Below are 27,729 nucleotides of genomic sequence, written 5' to 3' on the forward strand. Positions count from 1 at the left end.
TAACGGATGTAAAGTCAGAATTTTTAAAGCTGATGGTGTTATTACTTGATTTCAGTGTGTATTTTTTTATTTACACATACATGAAAACATATCTACACATGCATGTATTTATTTCCAAAATAGCCTTACAGGAACTGAAACAACACACAAAGAGTAACACCTAAAATTAGCAGTTTTAATTTAAATCTAATTAATAATACAAAGAACCTAGTATTTAAGACTCTAAATATAAAGTGTTGCCTAAACGTCTAATCTTGTAAACAGTGTTATCTTGCTAAGGAGAATATTCTCCCAGGAGGATGGGCCACTTTGGCTCACCCACGGTACTCGCTCTCCACGTCCTTCATGGCAGTGTTATACCCCCTCCAAAAAACATTCATGTTCCCATTAAAATGCATTAGTTTTGTCTGATGTCTGCATTTACTAATGTTATCCCCTCACTCCCACACCAGTGCTAATATATCTTTCACATCAGTCTCTTGCAAGCTTCAGCTTTTCATAATTACGCCCCTCTGTGTGACGGCGAGTGGCATATTTAGTACATCGTATCATAATCTGCAATCTATAAACAACCAGTAAGTGGATTGTCGTAAAGAAAACTCCTTGGTGCTGTGATTAACAAAGCCAAATGTAAGTTTCTTAGTTTAGATTCCTGAGACTTAATCCATCATGACCTTTGAGTACTCTCTGTTCTTATCCAGAAAATTCTCTTAATAGAAAAATCAGCATTCACCCAAAATAACCACAGAAGTTCTTTTTAGTTAAGCTTGTAAAACTGTACGAATTCATCTGAATTTCAGAAGAGTAACTGTGAGTACATCACTCTTTTTTCTTTCTCTAAAGAGAAACAGAAAGTGAATTGACAGTAAACTTGTTAAATCCAAATGAACTGCTTTGTAATTATATCCTGTACTCAGAATGTAATGTTCCAGAGAATATATTAGCTTAAGACAGCACATATGCAAAAAATAGTGACTACAGCAAAACTAAACTTCTAATTTATCAAACAGTAAATCACAGAAGAGGTTTCCTGAAAAATAAGCCTAAACATGCCTTACTCCATCACAGAACATGGATACACGCAACAAACTTTTTTATATTTTCATGGAAAGAGTTTCCATGTATACCCAAGTCTTACAAGGTCTTGACTCTAACTGAGACAAATGGTGCGTGTTGTGTATTGCACTGCTGCAGCCAGCAGTGGTGGCATAAGGATGCTCAGTTCAGCTTTCTCTAGCCAAATGTTCTTTATAACATAGCATGGAAGGCTGAAGTTTCCAATGATAAACTCGAACTGCCTCATTACAAAAAGAGACTGATGTTGAGGTGAGTGTACTGTAGCCCACAGTTATCACACTGTCCTCGTAGTCACCCAGCTATTATTCCCTTCAACATTTAGACAGCCTGTGAAATCAGCTGCATGCTTTCTTCTCTGTATAGCACAAAAGAAGCCAGGAGGAGCATCAAACAAAAGTCCAAAAATCATGGAGTAAAAAGCAGTAGCATGGACATTATTTCCCACTGCCATACTAAACAGAACCAGATGTGTTTCAAACAGATGTGTTTCATGTCAGAATGTGTGTTCCAGAAGTCCCAGAGCAGCCAGTCCAAGACACCTGAAGAAACTGCAGAGGAGGGAACTTGATAGACACTGATCTGAGTCTAAGGTTGAAATACACCACAGCAACACACGACGGGGTAACTTCTAAATGAGAAGTGGCAAATGAGATCATTGTCTGCCTGAATGATCCGAAGATTTTAATTAAAAGGTTGCCCCAAAATAGTAAGTGCAAAAGGGAGAAGCTTGTGTGAGAATTGCCTGTCTCTTCCCAAAAGAACGGGTCTTGTAGAAGCTGTGTCCCAAGTTTGTAAACACCCACTATCAGCTTAGTTTGCCTGGGAATACTGCAGGCTTAAAATAGCAAGCACTAAATCAGAAGCTGAGTTAAGAACCTTTGAAAATCCACCTCTATAATAGCAAGATCTATTGAGGATTTGAATGCCACCTTGGCAACCCTGACAGGAGTAAAAGGTTACTGATCTTTGTCTCTCTGGAGGCTGGAAATCAATATCCTTATCAACCCACAGAGTCCTTCTGTTTCAAGTTCTAAAGTTCTTAACATGCATGTATTCCTATATCAAAAAACAAGTCACACTAGAAGAATAACTGATTTTTATTGAATGAGTAGTAATCAACCTGGGTATAAATTCCATTCCTGTCACTTACTGATTGTCAGTTCACTGCTGGCACTTAGTTCATAATTATAACTGAGAAATATCTCTTGTAAGGAAACTGCGTAAAACTGCATCTGGACCAAGATTAACCCTCACATGCTCTACTGAACTTTATTAATCAAAAACTAAAAGGACTTGGGCATGTTCCTCCAGGTACTTCTGTTTTAATAGTTAAGAGACCTTAATGTCATTTGACATCTTGGCAAGATCAAAGCTTTCAGCAATATTTGGTTACCTCTGAAACATCTGAATACTCTTAAGAAATTTGTTAGGCTAGTCAGCAGGAACCGCATGCACATAATCAAAGAGACAGGCCTAAGTGCCTCTCTTGACCAGTATACCTTTCTACCGCATATGACCTCACAGATCTTGTTGGTATATTATCTTCTTCCATCAACCATAGGCAATCTGATTCATAAACAAAAATACTAAATAAATCATCACGATTTCACTTTCAGATAAAGGTAGTCTGAAGGAAAATGACTGCAAGTCAGTTTTCACTTGACTGCGTGCCATATATCAAAGCAAAAACTATAACAGAAACACCGAACAGGACTGTATTTCTCTGCATAGAGACCTACAAATGTGACCTGACAACTTGTAGAAACAACATCAGGGTGCCCAATGAAGCGTGATCGGACAAGGACTTGCCAGAGGACAATGAGTGTGATGAAGAGACTGACATGGACAATAATGTTTAGTATGTGTATGTCTAGCAGGACAACGCATTAAGAATTTCAAAGTATATGTTTGTAAATGTGAATTTTTAAAGAATAACTTCACGTTCTAATGAGCACAGTAAATATTTAGAAGTTTTTCATTTGTCATAATTATCATGACATAAACATTACAAAATGCACTCTCTAATGTTTTGCAACTGACATAGCTGCTCGCCTACAAAATAGTTGTGTTTTCCTAAAGAATGGAGCTTAAACTAAACCTATAATTTTTATAAGGTATGTAAAATTCATTTATATATATATAATATATTGAAATTCTCCTATTTATGAAAATCATTTGTACTTCTAGATAGTGGAAGGAAATTTTAGAAAGATCCATCTCCTGGTAGTTCAGGTGTCTCAGTGCCTCCTTCCATCAAAACACCCCCCATATGTATCTTGCCAATATATTATACATGTACACCAGTATATTAATACTAGTAGTACATTATTATGTATCTGCATTTGTATATTATTATTAATAATAGTTTATTAGTAGTGTATAGGTAGTACATGTGCAATAATATTGCTACATTATGGGCGAAATAATATATTAGAATTCCACTCAAATCTTAGCAGAAACAGCTTAAAACTGGTAATCCTCTGTGGATTTGGGTTAAGACCTACAAACACACACTTTAATTATCTGTCCTAAATACCAGGCCCCAACAAGTGGAGATACCTGCAACTACACTCCGCAGTGTAAGTCCACCTACTACTGAGATCCTAAGTCAGGAACCTGACACAGGCTTCATTATCCCTAAAAGAATTTTCAAGCTGTTTTGTAATACACTACCAATCAGAATCTCCTCCATATTAAACACTAGATGCTTGACTTTCAAGCCAGACACGCTGTAGATACCCTACACAGTGTCATCCATTCAACAAAATCCTACTAAGACAATAGTTCTGTTAATTACACTGTTAGCACATGTGAAGACTTTGCATTTGACAGATTTTCCTCCCCAGCTTCAGCTTTCTCACAGATACTGGGTAACAAGAGATAAAACTCAAGATGGCTCTTGCTGCACATAGACATGACAGTAACATAACACTGGAACATCATATATTAAAAATCAGTATTTTTAAAAGTCATACAGAAAATAATACCTCATATTCAAAAGGGTGAAATCATATTTTCATTTTATCAGAAAGTATTTTTTCCTCTTTTCTTATTTCTCTTCATTATGGAAACTCATGAAAACAGGTTCTATGAGCAGATTACTTTTCCCACATATTTGCAAACACCACTTTTTTGCCCTTTAGCAATATTAAAACTAAGCCCTCTCTACAGCTCTCTTTCAATTTATATAAAAAAATAAAACTGAAATTATAAACTCTAGTCTAGAGCTTTTTCCTACTTTAGCTGCTTAATTCCCTATTAGAGTCAATTCGAGTATCATCAAAAATCCTTCTTAGGGCAGCTCATCCTGAAGTCTGCTTTTCCTCTGATATTGCCTCCAGTTGGAATTGCTTCCTTTTAACATATTATTACTGACAAAAGCTGCAGCACTGAAATCCATTCCCTATCACCAAAGCCTTCAGAATCCACTGCTGAAACCTCATCACATGTATCTGTCTATAATTGCTTATTTTTCATGCCTATCTATGGTTGAAAACTCATAAGCAGAAGTTACTCTGAATTCTGACTGCATTAGGTAACATAACACTGGCTGGCCCAAGTTCTGTTCACAGGAAATATGTGCTATGCCATGACTCACGACTTTTATCCTTTGTAAAGTAAAACATTAAGTGGTTTGCTGGGAAGTTTAACCATAGCAAAAATGCTCTTTAAAAACAGTAATAAGTAACTACATTAAAAAGGTGTCACAACTTCACAAAATAATTAGTAATTTTTCACATCAAATTTAAGACATACGAGGGACAATATTTAGAAGGAACTGAAAGGCCTCAAGATCATGAACCTCTAGTGGAGTCTAAGGTTTGTCAAAACTGAAGAACATACTGAAAATTACAAGTGACCCAATATCTTGATTGAACAATGGTTCCTTTCTTCTTTAGGTTCTTCACTAGTTCTTTATAGCTCTACCGAATCTGGGTTTATCTAAAAAAACTCTTTTGCGGTGTTTTTTATAAATGAGGGTTTCAAAGTACCATGAACTAGCTCCTCCAATCTGACACCAAAGTCGCTTTAGAAAGATTCACTGGATTGCACATAGATATTGCAAACCAATAAATCCTGTCGTTTCATACAGCAACTCAAAAAACATTCCCCCACCTACCTGTATTGTTACACCAAGGGTGGCAGGAAGGAGGAGACGGCTTCAGTATTTATTCAGTTAACAACTTTTTAATGTTATGCTGGTCAAATGAAGCCTTGAAAGCCATGCATGCTGAAATAACCTGACTGCAATTTCAAATCCTGTGGGTTTAGTTGCCTCTAAACCCATCTCTTTTCACCATGTCAGATTATAAAAGATGCTGTCAATCTGTGAAATTCAACGTATCCTCAGACTTCTGATTTCATTAGAATTATATGACTGCCTTTTCTCTCAAAAATCCAATGGATACTTCTATAAGACAAGACCTGAAAATAAAATCCTTATTTTTGTTAACAATGTAGGCTTCTCTGCATCAGTATAACTGATAAAACTGACAATGTCAGGCATTCCAATTTAAAAAATCTGACAATATAGAACATGTACTTGACTGAACATGTCTCTACAATTGTGGACAAATATTTTACACTCCTTGAATGTACTCAGGGAAGAGGTATGATATTATTATGATTAAACAATAATGGGTGAGAAGCTAGGTTGCTCCTGGCATTTTTAGGTCATTTCAATTTATCTGTAAAAGAAGACTATGAGAGTGTGAAAAGTTTTGCAGGTCTTTGGGTCAATGTTGCTATTACATTCTGGTTTGCATCTGCAAACAAATTAACTATTCAAGTTACTTTGGGTTTGGTTTGGTTTTTTTGGTTGGTTGGTTGGGTTTTTTTTGGTTTTTGGTTGTTATTTTTGTTTTAAGTTGCTCCAGCTTCTAAGACTTTTACCTTAAATAGACAAATCAGGGGGTTGTTATTTGTTTGGGTTACTACAAGTAAAATATTGTGGGTTTGGTTGAGAGGACATTGTTGTTTTGAGGAGACTTTGCAAATATAATACCGAACTCTTTGAATACCTCACTCTAGAATATGTCTTCATGTAGAATATCTACTGACCTAAGGTTTGGGAAGGTACATTTCCAGAAAAACGTGTCCTAAGTCTCTAGTTGCAATCAGGAGAAATCTCAGTTCCCATTTTCAGACCACTACATGAGATAAAAGCTACAGGTTATTGTGCCCAGTCCTACTGTATACCCTTCAAAAAATAGGACAATTATGCATGAGCATTACTGTCATTTCTGAAAAATTAATTAAGTATATGATGGGCTACTTTTAAGTACAGTAGTTTGCTCATTAATTAAACATAAACCTTCTAAAGAGATAACTTTGATGGGCTCAAGCTGTGGACAGCCCCCATTCTCTCCTAATGTGCCTGATATTTTTGCAGACAGAATGATGACAGTCTGTCATATCTTGGTTCCTTACCCTCATCTGGCTTTTAACATGGAAGCTAAAGCAAACCAGAAAACAAAAGTACAAAAGTAAAGAAAGCATCAGATGAGCTAAATGATTGTGTCAGAGTGGATCTTAATATATATTACCAATTAAAAGAGAGTAAAGTGATAACCACGTTATCAGGGACTTCTCAGTGTTGTATCCATCTGCAGAGTGTGGCAGATAGAAAAACCAAGCATGCCCAGGTGTGAAATAATGACTGCAATTTAATAATTGCAATGGACATACTTAAGTAACAGAACATGTGTCTTAATTAATGATTATTGATTGCCAAAAAGTATTACCATAAGGAGAGAACTTAGCTAAAGAAGTAGTAGCTACCATCCCACTGTAAGATGGGAAGTATGTTTTCTTTTGACTCAATAGCATTGAAACCATTGCCATTTAACAAAACACGTCTGCTGGATAATAGACGATGATTTCACTTTCAGCCCAGCTTCACGCGTAACCGTTAAGCCGGTTGTAATTCATAAGCAAGGTAATAAGAATTGCAAAAGGCAAAACATCACCCAGAAGCTACTTAATTCTTAAGGATGATCCACACAGAATCAATACAGCTAGTAAGGGACTAAGGCCTCAGATGAAATTAAAACATCTCATCCTTGGCTTCCAAGCATGAAAGCTTTCAAGGTTTAAAATACACGTATCACTAAAACTGCTATCTCCACTCTGTATGTGGATTTTAAAAGGACAAATATACATATAATAAAAGTGATTGGTGTTAAATATTTGAAAGGCATGTTAAACATCACCCTTAGTAAATCCTCTGATAAGAAAAAATGAATGACAGAATTACAAAACTAATGCCCATGGATGAAGTAAAGTCAAAGGAGCTTGAGACAACAGAGGATTAGAGAGACAGATCTTTCATGCTCTTCCCCAAGCATTAACGGAATAATTGCTCCTTCTCAAATTAAATGCTAGCTCTATGATAAAATATTAAAGTGTATGACAGTGTAAGAAATTTTACCTTCTGTTCACCAAGTAAAAACTTAAAATAGTATTATGGGTCTGTAAAGACTAAATAAATTGTGTCCCAATGAAATAAATGGGATAAAATCTGACAGAAAACATGAGGATAATCGTAACTTCTTTCCAGGCAAGGTTAACTGAAGAATATAGCCCAGAGCTGAGTGACCAGTGGGGTCACTAGAGGAATTTGCTCATCAAGGATCATGTGCTAAAAAAGCCCTGATGAAGTATCATGTGCCAAAAAGCCCTGAAATTTTGGAATTCTGTTTAGCATCTCATTGCTCAAGCTAATGTATGAGTTTTTCCTGGTGTTTCTCTTTGGTTTGGGGTTCTGGGGTTTTGGGGGGTTTGTTTGATTGTTGTTTGGTTTGGTTGTTTTTTCTTTTGGCCAGCACACTTGTAAATTACAAAAAAGTAAATATTGCTGGGCCAAATTTCAATTTCAAATTAGTGGGTTTGGCTCTGTCTTCTCTGGAGACATTCAAAACCCACCTGGACATGTTCCTGTGCGACCTCACCTGGGCATTCCTGCTCCAGCAGGGGGATTGGACTAGATGATCTTTTGAGGTCCCTTCCAATCCCAAACATACTGTGATACTGTGATAGGCAGCCAAATCCAGGGAGCTGCCAGACCCGTTACTGCATTCCGGGACCTGACAATCACGTTGGACAGGTCAGCACTAATCTGAAAGGAAACATTCTATAGATCCATTAAGTCTATCTGGTTTGATTGACCTGTGAGTTTTTCTCTATTTCTTAAAACTGGGTTGTTTAAAAACCTTTCTAAGAATTCATGTGAGGAACTCACCTAAACTTGAACCACAAAACAAGTATCTCCTCTCTTGTCCAGTCCCTGGGATTATCACTCCTCCATAAACACAGCAGAGCCCACACCATTAAAAGGCTCTTTGCACTGGGGGTCCTTATTTTCCTGAGGCTGCTTTCCAGTAATTACTGTTTCCAGAAAACACATAAATTAGGTTAAAACTAAGGCTACAAACTATCAGATGGCCACAAAAAGATACACAGTGAAAAAACAGAACTAGTAATGACCTATTTCCTCTACAGATTGCAGTTAATTTTACTGTAGCACTAAAATGCACTAAATATTTATTATTTCTAGAATACCAAACAAATTATGGATTTTCTTACTACTACTTTGAGAATGCTTCATCAGGAAAAAAAAAAGGTTTTCTTCCTAGAGATGTATTAGGCCCACTTTAAGCATTCTTTACCATTTTATATAATGAAGTGCATATAACAAATGACTAATAATAAAGGACACTGAAAAGATACAGGACAAAGATGGTAGACTTCATATAAAGCATCTAAAAATCTGTCTTATCTTTGACATCATTGCCTGGGTTGAAGAAGAAACTAATGCCAGAATTAATTACTGGTTAGTTTTCAGTTCTCGTCTACAAGGCAGCAAGAATTAGAGGGGTAGAAAATAAAAAATATATTAAAGTAATTAATACAACTTTACACCACTTGAACTGGAGAAAGAACCTGAACTTACACTTTTTCTCACAGCAAAATTCAGTGTAACTAGCTCCATGCTTTAATTCATTTTGAGAGCTCACTTCTGTGAATAGTGGTCTTTTCCTGGAGCTTTTGCAATCTTCTGTATCTTCTTTATTTCAGATGAATAATAACACCTAGTTCTTCTAGACATCTTTTCTCATCTCCTAACCCATTCTTTTGGTTATCTTTTCTCACATCACTGAAGTTTGGATTGTGAGCAAGGAAATACACATAACATTCTAAATCTGTTTCAAATACCTATGTATTTTAACTCTGATACAATGAGAATGTAAGCATTCTGAAACTTTAAAGAGTTTTAAAGGTGTCAAGTCACTACTAGCCTTTAGCTGATGAAAAAAATAGTACTAATACAGGTGTACTTTTGAATTTAAGTTCTTTTAAACAAAGAAAATCATATAAAGTATGCCACTTATACTGCCCAAAATTAATTGCCACCTACTTAGTCTCTGAAAGTCAGAATCTAGTTCTACATATTTCTTCAAGATTATCATCTTACTATTTCATACTACTAGCAGTAATATATCAGGCTAGTGGAAAACACTCCAAAATATTTAGTAAAACTACAAGATGGTGAAAAAAATCCCTGAAAAGAAGTGAAAGATGTGTGGGTGTTTTGTTTTGTTTTGTTCTGTTTTAACTGGGTTAGTAAACATTGCTTTGGAAATGAAACCTTTCGCATGACAGAGTGACGAGCTTTGTTCCAGGCCATCTCAGGTTTCTGTATTCAGGCTAGATAAGAGCAAAAACCATCACAAAGGTGAGACTGGCAGTAACTGGGGGCAAGGTTAGCTACTGCTTTCCTAGTAACATCTTCCTGATCCTGACAGAGGGAGCTGTGACACTAACAAAGGGCCACAACTTGAGCTCCATGACAGAGTGGGTGAACATCCCAGCAACATGCTCTGATTGACTCGAGAGATTTCGTCACTGCCTCCCAGTAATGACATTCCTTTTGGCACCTAGCCTTGCTCAAGATTGAGTAGTGGAGACAGGACACAGAAAGCATTTGTTTTTTGGAAATTGGTCTATCAGCCTCCAGGTTAGCAGCCAAAGCTCAAGTCGGAACACAGTGCAAAGCCAATACAAGTGACTGACACCAACACGCTCCAGCGACAGGCACGACAAAAACCCAACGAGAACCCGAGAAGCATGTGAGAGTTGTTCCTCAGGACCGGAGTGAAATAAGTTTGCAGGAGGATGTACCCATGTCACTAAAACTGCCAGCACTAATTAGGATCCCTGCAGGCATCCTCGGGGATTTAACAGACACCAAGGAATAAACTGCCGCACTCCTATGGGCTGCCCCTCAGTCAGAAAACAGAAGAGATGAGGGACAAGAATAGCGTGGGAAGTTTTCATGCCTCCCGTTGGTGCTGCTCTGCAGCCAACTGAAGCTCCTCTGAGCAACTGTGCTGCTCAGAAGTTAACAGTGTTCACAAACGCTGTAAGTCACATAACATCAAACCCTTTCTAAGATGAAATCAAACCAACCAACTCACTTCCACTGATACAATTTTCTCCAGAATGCCCACATTCTAGACAATCTTCAGAACATTGTTACCATCAGAAGTAAGATGAAAATAACGACAGACATGGTGAATGTACACAGATGTCCACCATTCGGTGAATTAAAAAAATGCTTATACTAAGCTGTATTTTAATAGGGGCAAAATATTAGACAAGATGACAATTAAAAAATAATTTTTAAAAGTAATAGATGTAATCAGCCAGAGATAAACGAAATGAGCTATTCTGTTAAACTTGCATAAGACCCTTTGAATGATGACAATTTAAATTGTAAACATGCCACTTTAATGGTGTACATTGGAATCCTCAGATTCACCAGTCTTGCAAAAACTCACACCATTCTTGTGAGTCACATAAGTTTAATAACGACTCAGATCTCAGTGACTGCAGTCGCAGATTTCAGGTGGAACATTTACAGGATCAGAGCTATGGGAAGTGTTTCATCAGGAAGTAATTGTGTGTATGAAGTGTGGTATATCTAACATGCTTTGTCTCAATGTGTATAAGTAACACTCTTGGGTTATGCTGCACAACTTCCATTCCATTAATGAGTAAGACTTTTAACACATTAAACAGTTCAATTTTGATAACCACCTTACAGCTGCAGGCATTTTACACAGCTATACAGCTCATATTTGCGAAACTATGGAATGCTCCTTGTCACCTCCAGTGTTTTAACAGTTTACAGATTTAAAAGACCAAAACTACATTCCACAGTGTGACAGCACATGACACCTGATGCAAACCATCGTCCCGTGCTTCTTGTCACTTGGGGACTTTTTACTCCTCAGAAGACAAACCACCCTCCAACTTACTGCCGGGACACGACCACTACTCCGTGTGGGACACAACTTTTTGCGCAGCCGCAGCCGCGGGGGGAGCGCAGGAGGCCGCGGGCAGCCCAATCCCCTCGCCCGCACCTACCTCTGCGCTCCTGGACGCGCACGACGAGCTCCCAGGTGGGCGCCGCCTCCCTGTCCAGAGCCGCGGTCAGTGTCACCTCCCCGGTCTCCCGCTCCACGCGCACCGGCGACTCCTCGACGGGCGGCGACACCAGCTCGAACCAGGCGGAGGCGAAGCGCGCCGGGGCCAGCGCGGCCAGGCGGCTGCCCGGACGGGCGTCCTCGGGCACGGAGAGCGCCAGGGGCGCGGCGGGCGGCAGGGCGGCCCGGCGGCGGCGGCGGGCGGCGGGGCGGCCCGGCGGCAGCCGCTTGGGCTGCGGCAGCACCTCCAGCTCCAGGGGGTCGCTGAGCAGCGCGGGCCGCCCGCGGTCCCGCGCGTAGAGGCGCAGCGGGATGGGCGCACGCAGGTGCAGCAGGGAGCGCACCAGCACCACGCGCCCGCTGCGCGGCACCACGAAGAAGTGCGCGCTGCGCGGGAGGGCGAAGTAGCGCAGCTCCGCGTTGGCGCCCGCGTCCGCGTCCTCGGCGCGGGCCTGCCACACCTGGGACTTGAGCGCCAGCGTCTCCTCCACGCGGAGCTGCGTGACGCCGGCGCGCGGCCCCCCCACGAAGCGCGGCGCGTTGTCGTTGTCGTCCAGCACGCGGACGGTGAGCGCGGCCAGCTCGGCGGGCGCGGCGCCGCGGGGCCGGCAGCGCTTGCAGCACAAGCCCAGGCGGAGCGAGTAGAGCGCCCGCGCCTCGCGGTCCAGCGGGCGGCGGGTGCGCAGCCAGACGCGGGCGGTGCGGGCGTGCAGCGACGCCTGGAAGTGCGCCTGGCCCTCGCCCAGCAGCTGCAGGTGCCAGCGGCGCCCCTGCACCTTGGCGCACCAGGGCTCGCGCCCCAGCCGCGTCAGGGGGATGCTGAGCCCGCGCACACGCGTGCCCGCCGGGCGGTTCTCCGCGACGTGGCCGCCGAACGAGGGTCTCCTCCGCGGGGCGGCGCGGGCGGCGGCCAGAGCGCAGCACAGCAGCAGGCAGCCGGCGACGCGCCGGGCTCCGCGGGAGCCCATGCCGGCTGCGAGCGGCGGCGGCTGCCGGCCGGGCTGCGCTGCTTCCCGCAGCGGCGCGGAGAGTGGGCGGGCGGGGAGGGGCCGGGGCTGCGGGGCAGGGCCGGGCCGGGCGGGGGTCGGGGCAGTGCCCGCCTCTCCCCGGCCTCCTGCCGCGGGCAGCCTGCGCGCCTCCCAAGTCCACACGGAGTCTGGAGTCTGGTGTAGGACGTCCCTACGGGTTAACTGCCCGCTAGCCCAAATGGTCCTTCTTTGCTTTCCCCCCTCAAGCCCCCGCCCGCCCCAGGAGCCGAGCTCTTGGTCCACTCACCCCAGTCGGCAGCGCAGTGATGTCCTGCCGCCTGTCACACGGGTCCAACAGGCTCTCCCAGCGCTCAGGTGTCTGCTGAAAACAGTTCCTTGTTGATTCGTAGATGGCTATGTATTATAAAATCCCGGGTTTGCTCCCAGCTTGTACTTCAGCAATGTCACTGGCCGAAGTTAGACCTTTAGTCACAAAGAATCAGCTCCATAATGCCTCCTGATCTGTAAAGGTAAAACAAACTTTTTGGGTGAAATGCAGCTTAACTAGAGAATGTTTCGGCAAATAAACAGAACTAGAATCCAACATTTATTTAACTGTGTTGGATTTTTGGCATAAGTGAGTAAAAATAAAAAATAATAAAACTTAATTTCCCCATTAAAGATAACTGACTACATAAAACAGGTATGCTCCAGGAAAAGTTACTATATTTAAGCAGTTCCTCTCCAAAACAGAATGGTGCTTTCAAGAATAAAGTCAAACAAAATATAAAACAGACATTAGCTATATCTGTGTAGTACATACATCACTTATTTAATCTTAAGAACCATTCTGAGATTAAAGAAAAGCAAAAAAAAAAAAGGTAAAAGATACTGTGTAATACAGCAACTTCAAACTGACAAATCACTTTGGAGTCCAGGGCAGGTTTAACTCTTCTGTTCACCCATAGAATGGAATAGGCACAAGAACTTCCAAAAATAAAACATCCATCCCTAATGTGCACTGAAGTACAGAGAGGGTAAAAAGGCTGAGGAAAAGCCATCTGAGATAGAACGGTGCTACTGACAACGCTCTGGTGGCCCATCAGAAACCCAGAACCACTTGCCTGAAACAAAAGAAATTAATCTAGAGTACTAACGGAAATTACTTCTCCTGTGCCTCAAATGTGCCTGTGATTTCACACACAGCATTGAGCACAAATGACCGGCTGGTTACTGAGGTTCACCTGTGTGATCAGGTGATGGCAAGGCCAAGATAAAATCATAATTTATGTCAAAAATGAGTAATTCACATTTGAAAATTCCTGAATTGTTGTCTTCGTAACTTACTGATTTACAATATTAATGTAAACTTTTACAGAAACATAATTCTGAGTATTTGATGCGGAATTTGCTTTTTACAAATTAGATTTCCTTTAAAATATGAACAGGAAACATTCTGAGGAAAATCTTGCCTTAACCTTATGGAACTGCACTGTAAATATTGAGGCGGGAGAGAAGAATGATGCTAATGATTCTTCCTGTTTTACATACACCTTGTAGCTGAGGGGCAGGATGGCTTAGGGGAAAGTGGCACAATTTACTTTGCCTTTGATCAAAAGGCAAATATGCCTGAAGCGGTGAGTGCTCTTGACTACCGCACACTCACCAGCTGCCTTTCACGGGGGAGAAAGGAGCTGGGAGTCCCCTAAAAGCTTTTGTTATAACTAACTATAAATACATATCAATAACAGAACTAATACTCCCTTCTGGAGCCAGGGGATCAATATGTCCCTGGTACACCTGAACGACACAAGTCTCAAGCACCGGGCTGAACTTTCAAGAAGGGTCCTGCGCATCGGGACAACAGCAGCTCAGCTCTTCCTACACTATTTACTTCCCAATCAGGACCCCAGTGCCTCCACACACAGCTCTGCAGGGTCCAGCCCAAAGCGACAAGCCAGTCCCTCTGCTATTTTGCACGGTTTGTTCATTGTCACTTTTTGTAACAACATTTGTAGCTTCATTTTCTCAAATGCAAGTGATAATCCTTTTCTGCATAATTTTGCAAACTAAACCTAAATTATTCAGAAGTACAGCTGCTGTTGTCTAATTCTTGCGAGCTGTTTATGCGGCTTTCTCACTACACTTCACAATTTGTTCTTGGGATCTAGCAGTCGAATGAGTGCAGGAAACACCTTCTGTCATGCTAAGAGCAGAATCCTTCCTCTAAAACTGAAAAACTGATGACATTTTCAATATCTTTCAGTATTTTATAACACTTTCCAGTTTATTTCAGCTAGCTGGCAGACCCTCTCTGCTGTTAATCATACCGTGCTACATACAAGTTCAAGAAGGTTAGAATAAATGTTTTAATTACAATAATCTACGTAAATGGATGTATTTATGCAGTCAGAAATGCCTCCTACACAACTTATAATCAGATTAAATGAGCTCTATACATACAAGAAATCTGAGTTGTGTTGAAATCAAACAATACAGTAATGATAAATTCTCACTGAATAACACGCTAATGGTATATTCTGTTTTCCCTGACTGGTGCCTTACTACTTAACAAATTAATTACATTATTACTAGTCACAATAAACAGCTTGAAATTCTTTAGAGAAAAGCTTTTCTTAAAAATCCTAAGTTTTCACATAACAGTTTGTCTATTAATCAGATTTTTTACTTTAGTGACTGACACAGAAAACGTCATTTCACTTTTTTAAAATAATGACTTTTGTAAATGGCTTCATACTACTCTCTAAACATCCATTTTCCCCAAAACTGTGCTTCATCCCTAACTGCCTTAATAAAATGTCTATGTAAGAAACAAACTGCTGGTTTTGCACTCAACACATAAAACACAATGAATGCATATGCCTGACACTATATCTCTGTAAACCTTGCTTAGAGCATTCTTCAGTTATTTGTAAATATGCAGTAAACAGAAAGAATCAATTCATTCTTGCTTGTATTTCCTATTTGTAAGCATAATTCTCCAAAACTTCAATAGCTTTTGTTTTGGTCATCACATACTTCTGGGTTCCAGAATCCCAGACTCTTTTCACCTCAGCAGAACACAATTTACATTGTCAGAATTTGCAGATTTGGTGAAGAAAACATCCAATTCAGTTCTGCCCGGTTCCAGCACAAGCCAGGCAGGTTTCTGATGAGCTTCTCAGCATCCTGCCTGCAGGATGAAACCTGGTCTTCCAGATTTGGCAGTTCTGGGAAGCACATCGGGTGCACTGCAGCCTCATGGCTTGGGATGCTAAGGCCTCCAGGGTGTGGGGCAGAAAACTGCTACAAAATGAGGGAGCTCACATCTGCCAAGGCTCTGGAAGGCGCAGATGGACTGACCTAGATCCGATGTAACAGTCCTTCCCAGAGATTTTCAAGATTTGAGAGGGGTTTGCTCCCAAGTGGTACAAACCAAATTTTTAAATATCGAACATTGGTACATTTAACAAAAAAAGTACTTACAACAGGTTTACATAGAATATGTTCATTTAAATAACCATGAACAGCTTGACAGCACCAAACACTGGTGTCTGTGCTCATTTAAGGTGTCTTACACTGTACATCAGAATTAGAATATGTGTCAGTCAGATCAACAATTATGATAAGAAATATTCTGGTTTAGCGAGTAATGAAGAATAATGTGCTACCTACAAAAAGCAGAAACTACCTTTAACATTTTAAAGTAATTAGTTCATCTTAGTCTTTGAAAATTAAAGAATCTCTTGAGTGATATAAACCTAAACTAATATTTTTATTTGGTTGACTTCCACTTCAAGCTCTTACGTGTTAAAAATACTCAAGCACATTATCGCTGGCAATTTAGAGACAAAAGCTTATGGCTGTAATCAAGGCATACAGAAAATCTACACAAGTGAATACAGAGAAAAGATTCCTGTTTCTACAGCCCAAGGAATCAGTAAGGACTGATGCCTTCATGAAGCATTAATCATCTTCCTTCCTCTTACAGGAAGGTGTGGTGAGACAAGCTGAAAGCTGCCAGTCTACCTCAGTTAATTCTAGTGCAAATAATTCTAGGTAAAAGATGGCTCAGGCAGCAGATCACCTACTCTCCTTATAATACAGTTTTAGTATTCAATTTTGTCCTACTTCCACAACCTTTTCCTGGAACAGCTGCTGACTCCTGTGTGGAATATCTAAAATGCTGCAGGGGTCTGCTCAGATTTTCTCACTATACCTTGACCTAAGCAACAGTGAAAGACAAAAATAAAAAAAAGAGCAAACACTATTTTTTATCCCAGTCTTACCTTTCCTTTCCCAGCTCTAGTCTTTTGATCACTTTCCTCTGTAGCATTCTGGGCAATCTCCCCTCCATTTACTCTTCTGTCTCTCTTCTCATCTCTATTTATGAAATATTAATAGCAGCCTAAATGGGTAACAGACAGCAAGTGAAAGTGGCTTAACTTCAACGTTTTTAAAATGCATCCTCTTTTCCATAGGCTCTTGAATAATTAGAACCAATACTATTCCATACCATTTGAAGTGGATATTCTTCCATAACCTAGACCAAAATATAATACTTGGAATGCAATAAATACTTCTCTTAATGAAGAAAAAAAGAAATAAGTCTAGTGCATTACTTGTACCTGTATCAGTTCCAAAAGCAAGCTAAAAATAGCAATAGTCTATCTCTGTTACTAAAGAAAGCAGATATGCAATACAGAGGACAGGACTGATGGATAAATGTATTTGATTTTTACATGGTAGTATCTCTTAATAGAGCCATACTTCAAGCTTATCAAATTCAAAGGATATCCATATCCTTTGGTTTAGGTTTTGGGTTTTTTGTTTATTTTGGTTTGGTTTTTGTTTGTTTTTAGCAACAATTAATTTTGGTGGAAGACAAGGGTATATTACCATACTTAAATTTAGCAAAAGTTATGAAACTCCTAAATTAGCGCTTTTAGAAAAGCGAAAGTCTCTAATTTTATTACATAAAAAAATACTACTGGCAACTACAATGGCTTTACTTTAGCCTAAAGAGATATTTCTAAACTGTCTCCCCCCTGTTGTTCATAGTTCAGTGATTTACTCGGGAGCTGTGGGACACGTTTCAGAACACGCAACGTTCAGCTGAGGAAGAAGAACAATCCTGACCTTCTCTTACCAAAGTGCTTAACCTGCTCAGCAAAGCTAAATACAATGGTTCTAGACTGTTAACACAGTTGTTCCGTTCAAATTAATTCTTAGTTTCGATCTGAAATACAGTAAAAATGTCCTTAAGAAAGGACAGTAAGACAATATAGTCAGCATTTGTCATGATTCAAACTAACAAATAAGTGACCAAGTGCTTCACCTCGTAGAAATTTAACAATCCAGCAAATACTATTACAGGAGAATATGATGATATATTGCAAATTCAAAAGGCAAACAGGAAGTTGCTTTAATCCACAGTCCACCTCTCACTTCATGTATGTGCTGATAATGCGGAGTTCATGTTTTATTGGCTTTGCTGTGCTCCAGCTCATTAAACACAGCTGCTTCACATGGGCACAAATACATTACCCAGCAAGAGAATGAGCAATCCGAGGTAAAGATTTTAGCACAAAACCAAAACAAAACAAACAAACAAAAAAGAACAGGTATTCACGCTCTAATTCTTGGTAAAGGGAAAGAAAAAACGTTTACTGCAGATGTTTAAGAAAATTAAGGCATCAAAGCATATAAAGCAATAAAAATCACATTAATGGCTTCATTCTAGTTAAGGGAACTGTTGGCACTTCTGCAGCACAGCAAATCCATGAGTGATGACAATCCTAAAGTAGAAATTTTATATATATAAATTTCACTCGATCTTCCCCTGGGCTGAAAGTTACACATGAACTCAAGTACTTTGCAGGAGTTGGACTTAAGCCCTGATTCAGTTCCCACTGAAATCTGTAAGATGTTGTCATCAACTTCACAGCTTCAATATCAGACTTTAATTATACGCATAGCATAAGAAAACATTCGAGCGTACTGCTCAGATTTGACGGCACTATATTCCCGCAAAACATTTGCTGCTTATTCTTTGAAAGAGAATGTAATAAAAATGTCTATCTACAAAAATGTAATGAATAGTATTTTTCCTTTTTGCACTCCCATCTTTTACAGTCTGAGATCTCCTCACATCTGACTCCCATGTTGACCTCATTCCATTCCCAAATCTCTTCTACTGTACTTATATACTGTTGCATACAAATCTTTGTAAACCCGTGACCCGGACATACACTCAAGTATGAACATTTTGAGCTTCCCAGTCGCAAAGAAAACCCATGTTACTACTGTATGAAGGGTCTCGGTTCACACATCAACTGTCCCATTCTTCACGCCCGGTCTTTCCATTTTCTGTCCTGTACCTTGTCTATAATCTTTACCTGCTTACTCACCCCAACAGTACAGTTAATAACTCCTGATACCAAACGTCGTGAGCATTCGGCAAACATGACTTGCCTTGCTAACAGCAACACAAGACAGACAAACTATAAACACTGGGCATTATTCAGGCAAGCTCAGTTTGGCAGCACCAGCCTAAGCTTATGAGATAACAACCAATCTCATGTTATTTACCAATGTTTGATGTGACCGATAATGGGAAGAATTAATACGACTAGTATATCAGAAGATGCAAGATGCAGTATTTCTAGAACAATGTACATCATGTTAAGATGGCTGAAATGGTTCAGTATCTTAAAAGATGCTATGAAAATACTAGAATTGTTACCACATCAGTTCTGTTTAAATCAAACTTGCCTTTCAATGACATGGATTTTAACTCCTATTGAATTTGCTGATATTCATATCTGTGAAATTTGACCTGATGCCTCAGGTAGGACAAAATCGTAGCCCCAACGCAATCCTATTTTTCGGCTTTTAAGCCCTCATTGGCCATGCAACAAAGCCTAAGCTTTCAAACATCATTCAGCTTATGGGAACTGAATAGCCCAGTTTGCACTGGAAAATTACATCTGTTAAAATGCCTCAAAACAGGATATACCAAAATAAGGCACTTAAATATATTTTTTTTAATTATGCACTATACATTTATATTTTAAAATGCCTTTATATTGTATAGAGGTATTAGCTAGCAATATATAACATTTTCTAGTCTCTGCACATAGTATGTTTGTTATGTAATGTAGTTAACATAGCTATATAGTACTTATGTAAGTATATATTTATATAAGTATATACTTATACCTATCTTATATATTATATATTATATAATATCTACCAGTTGCACTCTAAGAGATGCACAGCTATCAGAAAATAAGTTTTAAAAAAGAGAAAAAAAAGAAAAAAAAGCATTTCTCTTCTGTTAACCATTCTTCACCAATATAAATGACACACAGGACTCTGTGGACATACCAAATGCATATAAAACTTTCAGGAATCCGCTATTTCTGCATCACAATTAAAAGTCCTGAACACTGTAAAGCAATTCAACCAGTACTTCAAAACCTGTATCTATTCTTTCATGTTTTCATATTCAGAGCTGTCCAGTTTGCAGAGGTGATGATTTATACCTCTAACCAGGTCGAAAAGAAACCAGGCAGCTGACTAGCCAGAAATTACATACAACCTAAAGCACTGTGCTACATGCCTCCAGATTTCTTCTAATGAATTGAACTCTCCTCTTTGGCTTCCTGAATCTCATACTGTAATTGACAATAACTACAATGATACCTTCTCAAAACATAAAACATCAACTGCCAGCTCACCGCTAATAAACTCATTTAAAACAACTTATTAAGACATAACCTTTAAGTGTGTGAGCAAACAATATGCAATCAAACACACAACACAAATATCTACAAAGCTAGATGAAGTATTAGAATTACTGCAGCTTTCTCTGACTGGAGCCAACCATATGGTGGTATAATGGAGCATGAATTTACAGCAGCAGAGATGTACGATATAGATTAAAGCTTCATCTGTGAGAACATACTGCAAAGCAAAAAAAAAGAGAACAATTTTCGTGTTTTCTGGTTTATGGCAGGATAGGCAACACTTTTGTAGAACTAGGGCTCCCTCTGCTGATAACATGGAAGTAAAACCCAAAACCCTCCCTGAAATTCACTAAATAGACCATAATCTTAATTTTGAAATAGACCCCCATTTAAAATTTATCAGCCTGAGTATCATGTTTATACCTTGATTATCTGGATGGGCACAAGGTTTTCAGGTAGGAATGCCAGGTTGGTGTTATCCATTTGGAGCACACAGCATGGAAAGCTCCAAAGAAATCAATTCCACTCCACCAGTTGTGTTTGCATTCACTGCAGGAGTACTTAATTAAAGGTATTATGAAACAACTTTGATACTTTTTGTTACTTTTTAAAACTAGACGAACAATATCTAGCAACATCTCTGTATAGAAACCTCTATTTTCAGGAAGTCACGGCTTATTTACCCTGGTAGAACAGCTTTTGATGTTAAAGTTGTTTCTCTGGTTAGCTAAATCTTGAAGCACAAGTGAAAAAAACAGTGTCTTCCATAAGAATGTGTGGCTGACCAACATGAAAAGACAAAATTTGAGATGTCAAAGTTACTCATTTAACATGACTGAAGCTATCAAGTGAGTATGTTGACAGTAGCTGCTCTGAATTGATACTAGAGTGACTACAGTGACCCTGTACCAAGTCTGACCAAGGGCAGCAGCTTTTTGTCAGCTCTCTGCACCCTTAAATTCCAGAGACAGGGCCAGACCTCTATCATTTCATGCATTTATTTTAGTCCCAATTGCCAACAGTGGATCAAACTCGGAAGCCGTGGTCACAGCACAGTGAGTTATTTCTCGGGGAGTCACAGCTGAACAGAATTTGGGGAAATGTCAGTCAGTGTTTCATGTGCAGAAGATTGACTCAATCCTGCCAGCCCTGCCTTCTTATTTTTTATGAAGTCAGAGACACAGCCGAAGGGCTGCGGGCAGCGGCTCTGACACAGCAGCAGACTGCAACAACACGGAGAAACTGACCTACTGAACCAACGCAGTTCCTACCAGCCTAGTGGCAGCTTACTTGGCATAAATAACATAATCCTGCACTGCGTCCTCAGAGACACGGAGCCAAAGAACAAGCAGGCCCGACCCAGCCCGGTTCGGGCTCCTCGCGTGTGCAGGTTGTAAGCTGCCCCACTTTCTCCTCACAGCATCACGCTGGAGAAACCGAGCTGCGTGTGGGGCCACTGGCCTGACAGAGCCGGCTGCCGCAGGGGAGAGACAAGCTCCTGGGACAGAAGTTTGGACGGCACCATGAACTACTGCACGGAGCGGGGGTGAGGGCACAACCGCCACCTCCGCCATCTGCTCTCGGCCGCCCGCGGGGGCGGCGGCTGCGCCATGAGGCGGCACTGGCGCCAGGCTCTCGAGCGCTCGGCGGTGGATTGGCAGCGCCTGTCCCGGCCGCGCAGGCGCGGTGGGTGCGCGGCCGCGCTGAGCCATGGCGGACGAGGAGCTGGAGGCGCTCCGGCAGCAGCGGCTGGCCGAGCTGCAGGCCAAGCACGGGGTGAGGCGCCTCCCGCGGCCGTGTGCGGCGGGCACGCAGGAGGGGAGCGCGGGAGACGAGGGGGCGCGCCCTGCGGAGGTCTCTCGGTCAATAAAGGCTTCGGCTCGAGGCCGGGGGAGCGGCCCGGCCGGCCCGGGGCTTTGGCTGGAAATGCAGCCTGCGCGCTCGGTGACGGGCGCCCGGCCGGGGTGGGAAGGTGCGGCCCGGCCCGGGGGTTGAAAGTGAGGGCCGGCCGGGCCCCCTCGGCCGCCTCCTCTCCCGCTGCAGGAGCGGCCACCGCGCCCGGCCCGGCCCCGCCGGCCTGGTGCCGCCTCGGGAGTTCGCACTGACCGTCCCCCCAGCCTTTCCGCGCCGCTCGGTGTGGGTTCCCGTCATCAGCCTTCTCAGTCGTGGCCGTTTTCGGAGCTGCAGTGTATCAGTCTGTTCTGTGAAGGGATCTCCCGTACCTGTGATCAGCCTCGGCTACTTTCTCTCTGGTTTCCCATTCTGCTTTCACACTTTGAGATGTTACCTGTAAAATCTGAGATGCAGATTCAACATAAAGTTCAGCTTGGGCCTCTTTTTTTGTTAGTTACTTCTGAATAGTCATCTCAGCTGCCTGTGTTAGTTCCAAAACACCATGATAGGATTGTGGCTTTTTTTTTAATATTGATAAATACGTAGTGTTAGATTTAATTTCATTTGTTCTTAGCTTACTTAAATGAGTTTCAAATATTTTCATCTGTTTTCTGGGCTTTGGGAAAGTTCATTATCATAGACCTAACGGGAAGACCTTTCAATGTCCAAACCTACAACAATGTGTGGATAGATCCAGTAGGTCTTGTCATCACACTGATTTGTGTTTCTGCTTTGTGAGGAAAGCACAGTGTGGCATATTTATTTGCTAGGGCAGCAGATTCTTATTTTCAGGATCTTGTCTGTTTAGCAGGCAGGTTTAGTTTACATTGATTCTGATGGAGTATTTAAATTTACTGTCCTGTATGTAATGTTTTTGGATGAGTGTATTTATTCTAATCTCATTCTCTAGGATCCTTCCAGTGATCAGTCTCAACAGGAAGCAAAACAGAGGTATAAATGAGAACTATTCACTTTTGGTTTTACATCTAATCATTGTGAACCTTTTTTTTTTTTTCTCCCTGAGTATTTATTTTCTTTGAAATACCCACATGATTTGTTGTTGTAAAAATAACTGACAAAGAAGCTGAGAAGTCAAAGACTTAATCCAAGGGTAGCTAAAATGTGACTGATGCAGATGTGGCTCCCAGGCTGTGAGTGTACTGGCTGGTCTCCAGCAGAGCTGTCAGTCTGAACCCTTCCACTCCGGGAAGGAGTGGAAGAAAACAACAGGAGCAGCTCGTTTTTACTTTGGGACTCTGCTGAGTGTGATAACCTCACAACCCTTAGTGATACAATAGGATGTTTTGGGGAAGGGTCACCATTCCCATTCTCCTCTCCTTCTGGAACTCGGAAGCCTGGGCTTTCCAGGGTTGGTGAGAGTTGGTCATATGAAAATCTTGAGGGCTGGCAGAACTCTTCCCAAACTGGAGTGTTGTCTGAGTGTTGAGTTGGGGTTTGGCTCTGTTGGTGCAATGGGAACATACTTTCCTAGTTGATTGGATTTTTTTCTGGGACATCTATTGCAGTTAAAAATATGAAACAAAATGATTCATGTCAGAGCTTAGTGCAGAAACAGCATTTTGTATTTGCACTAAGTAGGAAATGAACAATTTTTAAAGAGCTAGACTTGGCATACACAGTTTGTATTAACCAAAATGCATAAACTAAAATGCCAGTTTTGCAAATACTTAATCAAATGTTGTAAGCACATGAAGACTAACTGAAAAATTGTAAATAAAGAATGAGGTTTGCTTGTGCCTTGCAATTGCATGGACTGTTTCTTATGCCCACTTTGCCATACACGGCCTTTGGTGAAATCCCCCATGCCAGATCTTTCCTGTGGGTAGTGTGACTTTTGTCTGTAAGATGTCATAATAAACAGTAGGAAGGTGTAAGTAGTAAAATCCATCTATATTTCTTAGAAGATGTCAGCTATGTCGCTTTGTCAGCATATACAGAGCTACTCATGACAAAAAAAATGCTATGAAAGAAACGATGTGAAGTTTCAAGGGGCCTCAATAAGCCACTTACATGAATTGAAAGTCTTCTGTAGGTTTGCTGTCTTGTGCTTATTGTTTTAGGCATGTGACATCCCACTTTTAATGTGTGGTTTATTTTTCATTACAGGGAAGCAGAGATAAGAAATACTATTTTAGCTCAAGTTCTTGATCAAGCAGCTCGTGCAAGATGTAAGTATTCTGGTGACTTTCTAATAAAAAATTCTCACACAGTGTATTCCAGCGCTGCTCAAATCAAACACGTATGTGCTTGTATAGAGGCCAGACTAGAAAAATATTGCTGTTGAGGGGAAGATAAAACTATTACAGCTTTTCAGTTGGTGATGTCAGTGATTGGAGGGGAGCAGTTTACTGACATCTGAATTATGTTAATTATTTTTTTTAATTAATAGTAGGAAATGTAGTGAGAGTCAAAATTAGTTAATCTAAATCAAAACAAATATCTAAAGGTAAGAAATAGCTATCTTCTATTGTTATTTATATAAATGGAAATGGCTTTTTCAATTTATTTTATGACCTGGCATGAAGAAGGTGGTTTCGTAGGGGCATTTGGCACTTTTTAGTTACTAGTGAAAGAATTTGATTATGTTTTGAAACTAAATGACCAGAGCCTGTTTTTGTTGCAGTAAGCAATTTAGCACTTGTGAAACCAGACAAAGCAAAAGCAGTAGAGAATTACCTTATACAGATGGCAAGATTTGGACAGATACCTGGAAAGGTGAGTTATGTTTTTCTTTCTCACGTATATTCATTTCCAAACCTAATTCACTCTAAAAAAATTGCATGTTTTTAATATCAGCAAATTAAAAAACTGGAAAAGTCAATTGAGAGCCTCTAAATATAATTATATAAACACCTTTTGTAAGAAGGGAAGCGTGATTCAGTTGCTTGACACTAAGCATCTCTCAGAATGCATTTATCTGGTTCTTCCTTTCCTAGGTGACGGAACAAGGTTTGATAGAAATACTTGAAAAAGTGAGTCAGCAAACAGAGAAGAAAACAACAGTGAAGGTAGGCTTTGTTTTCTAAATGTGATTTTAATTTGTTATAAAATAGAGCAGAGAAATTGAATGTATTTGGCCATTTCAGTTCAAGGTAGAACTTAACTTCGTATTTACCACCGGTCTTACTACAGTGGTAAGTGCTGGGATTAAATCTCAGCAGTCCTTACCAACAGTGTAACTTGCAGATAGCAGCAGTGGAATGTTGGTGCTGTGAGACAACTGCCCTGTGTCTGTGCTCCTATGCCAAGCAGGGACTTGGTGGGGGCGGGTTGTGATGGGGTCAATGTTCTGTGCGCATGTAACATAAGGTGTTCATTTATCAAACACATGGAGTTGGAAAGGCTTGCTCTATGTTGGATTCACTGTGACACGCCACTTTTCACATCATGTATTTCATTTCAGTTCAACAGAAGGAAAGTGTTGGATTCTGATGAAGAGGATGATTATTGATACTACTGTAAGACTGTCTGCCAAACGAAAGGCCTGGAGAAAGGCAACATACTATTACCAGGCAGGATGCAAAACCTGAAAATGTTTACGCTTCTTTTACTTCATTTTGTTCTGTTTTATAAAAAGGCCAACAAATGAACTTGTCTTGTAAAATAAATCTGAGGATTTTATAACTTAAACTTTTGTAGTATAAGAGGCCTGAGCAGTGTGGGGATCTCCGCTGCTTCATTAGCATGAACTTTTTGTTGCCCTCTACTCAGTGTGTAAGTGATGCTTTCAGCAACTGCACATGTTTAACTGGCTGCTGTTGGAGATGCCACAACATGAGGAGCTGTTGGTGTAAAGATGGGAACAGCCACTCACTCCAGGAGTTTTAAGACTTGGCTCCAGGCTCTGAATCACAGGAGTGTTAGGAGATGTCCTGAGCCCAAGGGAAGGAGCCTGTTCCAGCAGCTCACTGGAGATTTATAAAATAAAGTGAAGGTATCAAAGTAGTGTTTAGATCAGAGGACTTCATATCAGAAATTGTAACCAGCACGCAACTGAACTGTTCCCCTATGAAATAATCGAGCTATCTCCAAAAAAGCAAGTTAACTGTGTAAAACAGCACTGTTCAGACACTTGGTATCATAATTTTCTTAAAACTACCTCCACTTTTATCAAATGGTTGGAGTGTTTCTTACCTTGCAAAAAAGACAGTTTTCCTAAACTTTCTGCAACTCCTGCATGCATGAAGTAAAACTGAACTTGTGCTATATGTTTATTCCAAAATATGGTTATGGAAATAAGTAGGATAAATACTGTATAATGTGCTGATAAACACTCTACACCACAAAACCCTTTTCTGACATAATTTAAGAGGAACATGGTATGATGCCAACTGCAGTGGTTTTTGGAACAGAATAAAATTCTGCACTAAAAGTGAGTACTAGTGGGTGTTTTTCCTTTTATATGAATATGGTTTAAAAGTATTTCAACAGTTATTTTTGTTTCATTTGGACTAGACTGGGCATTTTGCTTGTGTCTGTAATGCTTTGGATTTAACTTACAACCTTTTGCAGATCAATCTGGACTGCATGGCATCACGTTTTGCAGACAAACAGTGTCATGAGGTTGACTTCAGTCTATTTGCACTACGAACTGCTGGGGGAAGCTTCCAGGGGCACTCCCTTCAAATACTAGTCCAGTTTAGCCCTTGATCATCATCTCTTTGAATATTAAGGTGTGTTTTTAATTACAAGCTTGGTTAAGCATGTCAAAGGAAGCTTGCAAACTATTTCATCTACCTAAATAATTTGTTACTCATTATCTTTTCCTAATTTAGATGATAGTGGAACTGTTTGGCAGTTAAGTGCTTTTTTCAATACATACGCTAGCCATCCAAAACATCTGGAAATAAGCTTTATCCTACACTGGACACTGAATAAAACTGAAGCCTGGCTCAGTCACCGGTTCACAAGGACAACTATTCTGATACTGCAATAGAATAGGAAAGAAACTCAAGTTAATGCTAATAAATTAGTACTTCTTTCTATAAAACTCTAAAGAAAAAATATATTCTCTTGTTAGATGTCTTAAAATACAGATTTTGTTAACTAGGCAAGATGCACCAAGTCTGCATTAAGTTTCCTTAGTAAGCTACTACCTTTTTTTCTTGTTTTCTTGCAGATATCTGGTTTTGGGGGGGAGGGGGAGGAGAAGTTTTTCAAAGGCATCTGCTACATTAACACTTGGCCGAGTCAAATTAACCAATAATTATATAACCATTCATATCAAGGCTAAAACTTGGGAGAGTTGCAGCTGTCTCACCACTTGCCTAGAATACAACAGTATTGAACCAGCTGTTTTCAATAACCTGTTGTATTCAAAATTTGCTTTTAATAGGAAAAAAACCCCAACTAAATAACGAGTTCACATCTTGCCACTTATCTCTAACCCTCTTCAACGTTATTTAATGAGCTATCTTAAAATCTGTTTCCAAAGCTCTTCGAGCACACTGTGCCTATTATTAAGAATTAAGAGAAAAGATGATACTGAACACGTGGTGTCACTGTTCTAACTCCTGGTCTGTAGTCACAGCA

General features: G+C 40.5%; 2 protein-coding genes across 2 annotated transcripts in view; one reads left to right on the plus strand and one right to left on the minus strand.

The window, feature by feature from the left end:
- Positions 1–12,532, minus strand: part of LOC308044785 (neural-cadherin-like) — a gene marked incomplete at both ends in the record, with an annotated part of 56,787 nt that extends 44,255 nt beyond the window's left edge. The window contains one exon of the mRNA XM_080351655.1: positions 11,506–12,532. Within this exon, the coding sequence (XP_080207781.1) occupies positions 11,506–12,532 (1,027 nt within the window). The remainder of the gene's footprint in view (positions 1–11,505) is intronic.
- A 9,432-nt stretch (positions 12,533–21,964) lies between these two features.
- On the plus strand, positions 21,965–26,523 carry PDCD5 (programmed cell death 5). The gene is made up of 6 exons (XM_080351815.1): positions 21,965–22,059; positions 23,087–23,127; positions 24,304–24,365; positions 24,821–24,912; positions 25,134–25,205; positions 25,601–26,523. Exons 1-6 carry the CDS (start codon positions 21,994–21,996, stop codon positions 25,646–25,648), a joined length of 381 nt encoding a protein of 126 aa, XP_080207941.1. The 5' UTR covers positions 21,965–21,993; the 3' UTR covers positions 25,649–26,523.
- The last annotated feature ends 1,206 nt before the right edge of the window (positions 26,524–27,729 follow it).

The sequence above is a fragment of the Nesoenas mayeri genome (genome assembly GCF_963082525.1).
Source record: "Nesoenas mayeri genome assembly, chromosome: 12".
NCBI classification, from domain to species: Eukaryota; Metazoa; Chordata; class Aves; order Columbiformes; family Columbidae; genus Nesoenas; species Nesoenas mayeri.

Bases quoted from the DNA above. Each gene is read 5' to 3' on its own strand.
- PDCD5 (XM_080351815.1), top strand. From the start codon at position 21,994: ATGGCGGACGAGGAGCTGGAGGCGCTCCGGCAGCAGCGGCTGGCCGAG. The intron at 22,060-23,086 runs GTGAGGCGCCTC...CTCATTCTCTAG, and splicing joins AGCTGCAGGCCAAGCACGGG to GATCCTTCCAGTGATCAGTC. The intron at 24,913-25,133 runs GTGAGTTATGTT...TTCCTTTCCTAG, and splicing joins TTGGACAGATACCTGGAAAG to GTGACGGAACAAGGTTTGAT.